At 46.0% G+C, this 8,948-nt stretch overlaps 1 protein-coding gene across 1 annotated transcript in view; it reads right to left on the bottom strand.

The window, feature by feature from the left end:
* LOC144163330 (uncharacterized) overlaps positions 1-8,948 on the bottom strand; it is an 81,827-nt gene that overhangs the window by 69,598 nt on the left and 3,281 nt on the right. The window contains exon 3 of the mRNA XM_077694263.1: positions 1,023-1,177. Within this exon, the coding sequence (XP_077550389.1) occupies positions 1,023-1,177 (155 nt within the window). The remainder of the gene's footprint in view (positions 1-1,022; positions 1,178-8,948) is intronic.

The raw sequence follows: 8,948 nt of genomic DNA, 5'->3' as shown, positions 1-8,948 counted from the left end.
AAGTCAATATACAATTTACCGCGTTCCACTGCTTCAGGCCGGGTGCCTTGATGCCAACGCTGCCGTTCGGCGGCATTTCAACGATTATAGAACCGCTTCAACGTTTATAGAACCGCTTTGCCCTAGTCCAATTGCGTTCCAAGCAGAACGGGGAACCTACCTAGTGAATCATTTCGTAATTGTTCTCGCTTGGTTTCTTCAAATACCGCCAGAAGCCATAGTGGCGCGGGCGACAACAGACGACAGTATGAATTTTTTTTTCTGCAGTAGAAGTAGTATTTCCCTTTCGCAAAAATCAAGCGTCTATGAATTTGTTTGTAAAGGAAGACTGTTAATATCCCTTCTGTATTAATTTTCTGTCTTATATTTGCGTAATGTCTCGTTCTTGTTCAACAATGTTGACAAGTATGAACATATAAACCGGACTTAGAAGTTTAGATTTGGCTGTCAGTTTATAAGACTATTCCTAGTTTCGCTTTGGCCGGGTGGATGAATCTAGTCCGACAGACAGACAGACATGCAAACAGGCATATAGACAGACAAAAATTTCTGGGTGTAAGGAGTCCAAGAAAGACTATCGTCTTTAAAAATCCCACTACGATTGCCCGCAAGACGACTCCATCTTTCTGCCAAGTATCATTTACTTGTAATAACTATATCCCAGTGAAGTTATAAGATTTACAGAATTCCAGTCTGCTGGAAATATATTCTCCTCTACGGAGGGAGTATGGTTATAGAAAACTGCAGCAACTCTTTTTTATCACAATTATTCCGGAAGAAATTTTATAAGAATTATTTTGAAATTAATCCTAGCGAAGTTACGTGTATGTGTCTTTCTTCAAAAAATCTAGTAAGTCACCATACATAACTGAATATCGTTATCCACGAGTGCAGCTTTACTGGTCTTCCCTCTTAAAAGTAGTGAAAGGTCTATAATTTTTTTCCCCAACGCCAAGCTTTTAACGCACCAACTACGGCGACCCTAACGGGGCCGCGTCGACGTAGCGGGCGAGCGTGCTCACATGGGGTGACGAACTTAGCCGACACCGAGATGCCGTAGAGGTCGACGATGAGCCACAGGCGCTCCTTGACGGGCAGCCCGGACAGGAGGGCGCCTTTGTATTCGCTGTCGACGAATAGCTGGAAGTGACCCTGTGCATTCACGTAGAAGGTGAGCCTGCGAAGAAGAAAGGCAGAGAGGGGGGGGGGGGGGGGGACAGCGCTGTAGAGCAGCCCATTCTACCAGCATGAATCACTGACATCATTGTCGCAACACTACGAGACTGATATTAGCGGAGTAGTGCAGCTAATGTCCCCAAGGTGATTACGTCAGCACTCGGCTGACATGCTCCTATGATGGCGCAAATTATCGTCGGCATGCAAATGTTCTCCATGGAAGCTGTCAGTAGTTCACCTGGACTCACCCGAGCATGAGTGGACATATACGCCCACTCTTCTGCGCGTGTGTGTCGATGTGTTCCAAATTAAAGTGACAGACAACCGACTTACGTGGCGTGGATGTCCGCTACCTCATAAAAGCCAGGTTTTTATATATTCGGGCAACCACAAGGAATTTTGCAAATGAATTGGTGGAAACACCCGCCGTGCTGGCTCAGTGGCTAAGGCGTTGCGCTGCTGAGCACGAGGTTGCGGGTTCGATTCCCGGCCGCGGCGGCCGCTTTTCTGACGGAGGCGAAAAGCAAAAACGCCCGTGTGGACGAGATTTCGGCGCACGTTAAAGATCCCGAGGTGGTCAAAATTAATCCGGAGCCCTCTACTACGGTACGCCTCATCGCCTGCGTTGCGTCGGCGCGTTAAACCCTACAATCAATCAATCAATCAATCAATCAATCAATCAATCAATCAATCAATCAATCAATCAAATTGATGGATCAGCGGTGCTTGAATGATGTGTTTACCAAGTTTTGCGCATGGAGCCGGGACTGGCAAATGGAGATTAATTTTAACAAAACAGTTGCGATGACTTTCACTAACAAAAAACAGCCTTGTCATTTCACTTACGGTTACGCAGGACAACAATTAACTAATGTCGATGAGTTTAAATATCTCGGTGTCACTTTTACACCAACCCTGAAATGGAGCAAACACATCGACCTTATCTGTATGAAGGCGCTCCGGAAGCTTGCCTACTTGAAACGCACTCTCAAAAATTCTACTCCACCTTGTAAAATAACTGCTTACAAAACCCTTATCCGTCCAGTACTTGAGTACGCTTCAGTTGTATGGTCGCCTTACTTAAAATGTGATATTGGTAAAATTGAATCTGTTCAAAAGAAGGCAATTAGGTTTATACTCCGTCGCTATGATCGCAACTTTTCCCCTACATTTCACGCTGAGCAACTGTCGCTTCGGCCCTTATCTCACCGGCGTGATTGTGACAGGCTTGCTTTGATGCACAAGATTGTAGATGGTTCCACTTGTTTAGCTGCACCAATTTCCTTCGTAGATTGCTCGCGGCGCGCAACAAGACGCACTGATCCTTTGAACATTGTCCCCTTTAGAGCACACTTGGATTCTTTTAAGTATTCTTTTTTTTCCGCAAACAATTGAACGATGGAACAATCTTGAGCCATCCCTCCGACGTTTGCCTGCTGAACTGTTCCTGAAAGACTTGCCTGAACATGTTCCATAATACTATGAATTTTAGGTGGTTTTTTATGTGTATGTGTGATGTAACATTTTTGTTAGACGTGTACATTTTACAGTCTTTATTACTTGTATCTGTCGTGTATGTGTGTATTTCATGTAACTTTTCCACTCCTGCTATGTCTCTCGTTGAGACAGCAGTATTTGTAAATAATAAATAATAAAATAATAAAAAATAGTTTTAATTTGGCACTAAACTTCCTGAACTCTGAGAGGGGGCGCCATGTATAGTGTACAGCCAGCTCCGTCGGTTTTAATTTGTGATTAGAAACCGCATAAAGGAATACGAAAGACGACGTAATATCATTGTTTTTTCGAAACACCTCATTCTATCAGTTAAAAGTATGTTGCTGCGAGGATCACTTTCATGGTTGCCAGCGTTCGTTTTGGCGGCATACGTAAGGCTGGTATAGATCAAAGTATTCCGCTTTCAGACGCCGTAGGACCGTATCAGGAAGACCGTTTCGGTTCAAAGTGTTTTAAGTGATGCTCTCTCATTCGGGATAGGGAGCACATGCTCCACAAAAATCGGTTGTCTGTCCCTTTAACTTTGTCTTGGCTTATTTTTACGCAATTCCACTTTTTTTTTCACTTGCGCGATATCAACTCGTCACATCAACAACCCCTGTTGACTACCCGGTTTTGGGAAAGCTACGCCATGCGTTTCTGAACCGTGCCTTTCCGTTGCTCGCGAATGTTCGTTGTGACGACTTGTGACCGTGCTTCGCCTCTTTTCCAACAAACATTCGGCGCATGTTCAAAGCAGCCGCACTAATTATCAGAGTACGTCAGCAATAGCAAGGACAAAATGCAGTCCCAGTCGTGAATCCTCCATGGTCCCTATATATGCCTTCTTGCTGCTGTGCTCATTGAAACGCCCCAATTTGGAGTTTGTGAGGACATGTGAACGTTGATTATGCTTGATGACACACTGTTGCGTCCTCATTTTTGGTCGGCTTCGACCACTCGACCACAGGCTAACAGGCTTGCTTTTGTACAATCTTTGTCCAAAGCCTCCCATGTTACGGTATATGAGATCGACAGAACAAGCTCAGCTGTATAGGAAGCAAAAACAAAACTTCAGAACGAAATGTCCGCAAGGTGGGTCAGTCTTCAAAAGCTGGGACTCATTACCACAAGATTTCCTGCGATTTGTAGCTTAACTGATACGCATTGCAGGAAATAGATTGAAACAATGTATAGAAGGAGTTAAAAAATTAAAGCCATTCCACTCAATGTGAAAGCTGTCGGAAGTGCAGAGCAGTGATTCTCCAAAATGGGCTGTAGCGCCGTTATCCGCTCACTGCTAGCATCCAACGCATTTCAAATTTCCCGCCTTCGCAGTGATCGCGCGCCCCGTGCCTGAAACTCCGCCAGCCGGAGTTTTGTTCTTTTAAAGACGATAGTCTTTCTTGGGCTACTTAAACCTAGAAATTTTGGTCTGTCTGTATGTCTGTCTGTCTGTCCGTCTGTCTGTCTGTAACTCGATTCAGCCACCCGGCCAAAGTAAACTGCTTACTGCACAATAGTCTTATATACTCACAGCCAAATGTAAACGTCTAGGCCTGTTTTATATGTTGATACTTATCAACTTTGTTGAACAAGAACAAGACATTACGTAAATATAAGACAGGAAATTAGTACACAAGGGATATTTACAGTGTTCCTTTATTAAAAAATTCATGGATGCTTGGTTTTTCGATAAAAAAATGATATTCTACATCTACTGAAGAAAACCGCCGCCTCCTGGCGGCATATGAAAAATCACGCGGCAGCAGCAACGAAAGGTTCCACTAGCTAGGTTCCACGTTCTGCTTGGAACGCACGTGGAGCCCGGCCACGCGGTTCTATAAGCATTGTAGTCGGCCGCCTCCATTCACGCGCGTCTCCGCCGTACTGCAGCGGGTGCATCGAGGAACCCGGCCTGTAGCAGTGGAAAGTGGTAAATTCAAATCGCCTTGCGCAAACCTTTAGTGTGTTTACCCTGGGATGAGCGCGACGGTACAGAAACAGCATGAAAGGTGAGCGAAAAGGCAAAGGGGGGGGGGGGGGGCATTTTCTTGGCAAATGTCTACAAAGTCTATCGTCTTTTGACGACATTTGCAACAAAAGGAGCAGATACGCGGCCAATTTTTTGTGCTTGCTTTTCCTCCCGCCCGTGTCCGCGTTGCGCGGCCGCTTTTTTCGCTTACTATCGTAAAAACCAACCCAACGAGCGTTCCTAACTAAATGAACGCGGGCGATGCGGGTTAATGACGTACATTTTGCCTCAAATGTACCTCCAGTTTTCTTGGCGCTATACAACTGGGAGATCTATAACGAGCGCCAGCGGTTAACGGGTTTCGAACGCTTATGGCTATATAAACCGTTTGTGGTTGGAAGCCCCTGGGTTACGCCACGACGACAGCCGCTACGACGGAACGCTGTGGCACTCTGCTTGGGTCCAGCGAGCGAGCTACGACGACAAGGCAAGCCCCTAAAGTGCTCGGCACTTAAACAAATTGGCCGCGTATCTGCTTACGTAGCTCAAAATGTCGTTGATAGATGATAGTCGTCTGCCGCCACGGCCAGGTTAATGAATCTTCTCTTTCCCGCCCACCTCTCGCGCTCTTCCCCTCTCATTTCGCTACTTCCACGATAGACACGGTGGAATAGTGCAGAAGTCAATTCAATTTTCTCGCGTTCCCCTGCTCGCGCGCCATCTATTAGAACTTTTCGTTACTGTTGGACTGAAAGTGCCTCCACGAGGCATAGGCTTAGGCGCGAGCTCTTTTTGTATTTGTTGGTCAAAATATCGTTTTCCGTGCGCAGTTTCTATTCACACTCGCAAATATCAGGTGCAAACCTATTGTCAACTACAATAACGCTGCCAGTACCAGCTGTGTATTGGTGTATTGCCTAACATATGCCTGACGTTTTCTTTTTGTCCAACATTGTTGTCAAGTATGAAGTATGTTTTTATATTTAGTGACTTGGAAAGGTTTTGCCTATATCAACGCCTCGCTTCAGAATGTTCATAACTTTTAGCCGGGGGACTGAATAGAGGAACAGCCGTACATACAGACCAAATTTTCGCGTTTATGTATCCCAAGAAAGACTATCGTCGTGAAAAGACTACAGGCATGCCCTTGTTCTGTGTCCTTCGTTTCGCTCCGCTTTTTTAAAGACGAAAGTGTTTTATTCCGGGATTCCCGAATATTTCACTTACGTCATGTCCGTCACGGAAGTGACACCAGTGCAACGAAGCAAGTGGCCTGTAAAGGTTGCACCCCTGCACACGGTCTTCTTGCGGGGAAGCAACCTTTAGGGCTAAAGAGTACGTTGAAGTATACTTGCGGTTGTTCGCTTTCGGATTTCATATTTTAACACGGAAGTGTTTTATGACCGGATACACCAAGATTTCACTGATGTCACATCCGTCACGGAAATGACGCTTGTACACCTTTGCCCAAACGGCCCGCCAGCAGGACTTCGCTCGCCAAGCACACCCACAAGACAGCCGCCGACCCGCAAATCATGCTCAGCTGCAGACTTCGCTGCACATTTCACTTTCGTGTTTTACCGATTCCTATGACAGAGGAATGAACCACAGTTTTTTTATCATAAACAGTTCATTCACAAAACTATGCTATGCCATTGAGCATAGCTCCTGAGCTCACAAATGAGCGCCGCCTGCTCGCCCAGATGCTTGCCCAGACACCATTCCGCACATACATGTAGGGCGCCGTGTCATATTGCTGCTCGCGGGCGGCAGCAGAGCACATTGATTTTACTGTCACTGCTCGCCGTCGCCGTGATTTTTCGTCCCCGCTAAGCAAACACTACAGCTGCGGCACGTGCCCAGGGCAGCGTCGCAATAACTGCCACTAAGCGATTACGCCATCGTGCTTTCTTCTGTTTTACCGATTCGTCTCATTGTTGGGCCTTTTATAGAGAGCGCCTGACAGTCGGCCTATCCTTGATGCGGTAGTGTATGACCGTGTACCGTTAGCCGTGCATGGCTGGAAGGCACCTCAAAAACTGGTGGGTGCACTCTGGCTACACTGGGGAGGATAAACTGGGGTTGATTCCTTTGTCACAGGAAATGGTAAAACACGAAAGTAAAATCTGCAGCGAAATCTCGAACTGAGCATGATTTGCGTGTCGGCGGCTGTGTTGTGGGTGTGCTTGGCGAGCGATGTCCTGCTGGCGGGTCGCTTCGGCAAAGGTTTACTGGCGTCATTTCCGTGACGGATATGGCGTCAGCGAAATCTTTGTGTATACCTTCACGAAATACTTTCGTGTAAAATATAAAACCCGAAAACGAAGAACTCGAAGTATAACGTACTCTTTAGTACTAATGGTTTCTTCCCCGCAAGAAGACCCTGTTTACAGGGGTGCACCCTTTACAGGCCGCTTGCTCCGTTGTACTGGCGTCATTTCCGTGACGGATATGACGTCAGTGAATTTTTTGTGTATCCGGGAATAAAACACTTTCGTGTTAAAATACCATGGCCGGGAACCCCCGGTGGCATCAAAGCGAATGCCCCGAGCTTCACCGCGAACGGCCAAACCAGAAAGCATGCATGCCTATGGGGCATCAGACAGCGCCAGGCGTCGTTGGTTTATCACAAAAAGCACAGTTAGCATTGTACACAATAATGACGCGCACTGTATGTCCTAAAGCAGCAATGTGCGTCTGACAAATCCAATTTCTGGTGTGGCGCAGCAATGTATCTGGCAGGTTGAACGCGTGCGGCAGCGGCAGATCCGGGAGTCTCGGGAGCGGCCGAAACGGGAGCGGCTGATCCGGGGTTCTCGGAGCGGGAGACGCGTGTGCTGACGCGTCCTTTGCCCGCCAATGTGTTTCGCCCTTCAGGCCCTTCGGGCGGACTTGGGCCCTGTGATGCTGCTTACCGAAAGAGTGGAGCACTCGCCGCGCGCCTCAAATGACTGAGTCAATAATGAGCATCGTGTTACGTATCGCGCCATGCGATCGACCGGCCGTGTTGAAAAATGATGTGGCCGCAAATAGCCCCAATACGGGCAGGCGCTTCACATGGCGTACTGCATACGCGTGGTTGCTGTAAAAGTCCTCGTTCGGCGTACGCTACCTTCAAGGGACCGTGCAACTTTTTTTTCTACTTTTTTTAAAACCTTAAATGCTTGCAGAACGCAGTCACCCAACACACCCAGTACTTAGATTAGGGGGTTGCAAAGTACCTCAGCCAAAAATTACTGCTGTATGGCCATCAGATAACTTGTAAATTCGCTCAAAAGATTTTTCTCTTTTTCCCGGTCTTGACGTTCTTCGACAGCCCGAATTACGTCACTGAGGCCGTGTAGCGCCTGTTAGCCGGTTTTTCTTCAGTTGCAGCAATGAACGCTTTTTGATAAAACTTAAAAAACACAAAACCAAAGAAGAAATGGAAGGCGTATCTAGTGCGACGAGCAAATCACGCAGTGCCGCTCCCTGCTGATGATAACTATAGCTTTCGCAGTGGTTCCAGACCCGAAGGAAAGGGTGAAAGCACTTATCGAAGTTCTCTGCAGGGTCCCTTTCAACTGTGTGCATATATATACATATATATATATATATATATATATATATATATATATATATATATATATATATATATATATATATATATATATATATATATATATATATATATATATATATATATATATATATATATATATATATATATATATATATATATATATATATATATATATATATATATATATATATATATATATATATATTGTGGTAATCCGGCAATAGTGGTGGTGGACAATCCCGCGCGATGGACATGTGCCGGCGGAGGATGAGGTGGTGGCGCGAGAGGAGCGAGGATAGGACATGGCGGACTCGGCTGGGCGACGTGTGTGCAGCCGGATCGGCTGAGCGGTGTACCCTGGCGTAGCGGGTCTCCAAGTAAAGGTGTGATCGAGGGGGCTCAGTGTCCTTTCTGGGGAACCGCGGCCGGGTGCAAGAACCCCGGTACCACAATATATATATATATATATATATATATATATATATATATATATATATAACTGAACCTAAAAAAGAAATAACGGTTACCGGTTCATGCCGAAACGGTTCGACCCTTCATTATTTTATATTGCACAGTCAATGCAATTCAGACCTTTTTTTCTTTCACGTACCATCAACTTCGTTCCCGCTCGCTCACTTTCCCCTCCAGACAATTGAACACGATCACGCTCTATGTAACAACAGGGGAAATGAATGAGCACCAATGTAGCAATGGTCTGCTGCTGCTGGAAGCGCGAGC

This window comes from Haemaphysalis longicornis, unplaced genomic scaffold, assembly GCF_048455015.1.
Source record: "Haemaphysalis longicornis isolate Haplotype H1 unplaced genomic scaffold, Haemaphysalis longicornis Haplotype H1 scaffold_12, whole genome shotgun sequence".
NCBI lineage: Eukaryota > Metazoa > Arthropoda > Arachnida > Ixodida > Ixodidae > Haemaphysalis > Haemaphysalis longicornis.
Note: the sequence above shows the minus strand (reverse complement) of the source record. Positions and strands in the feature narration are given on the sequence as shown.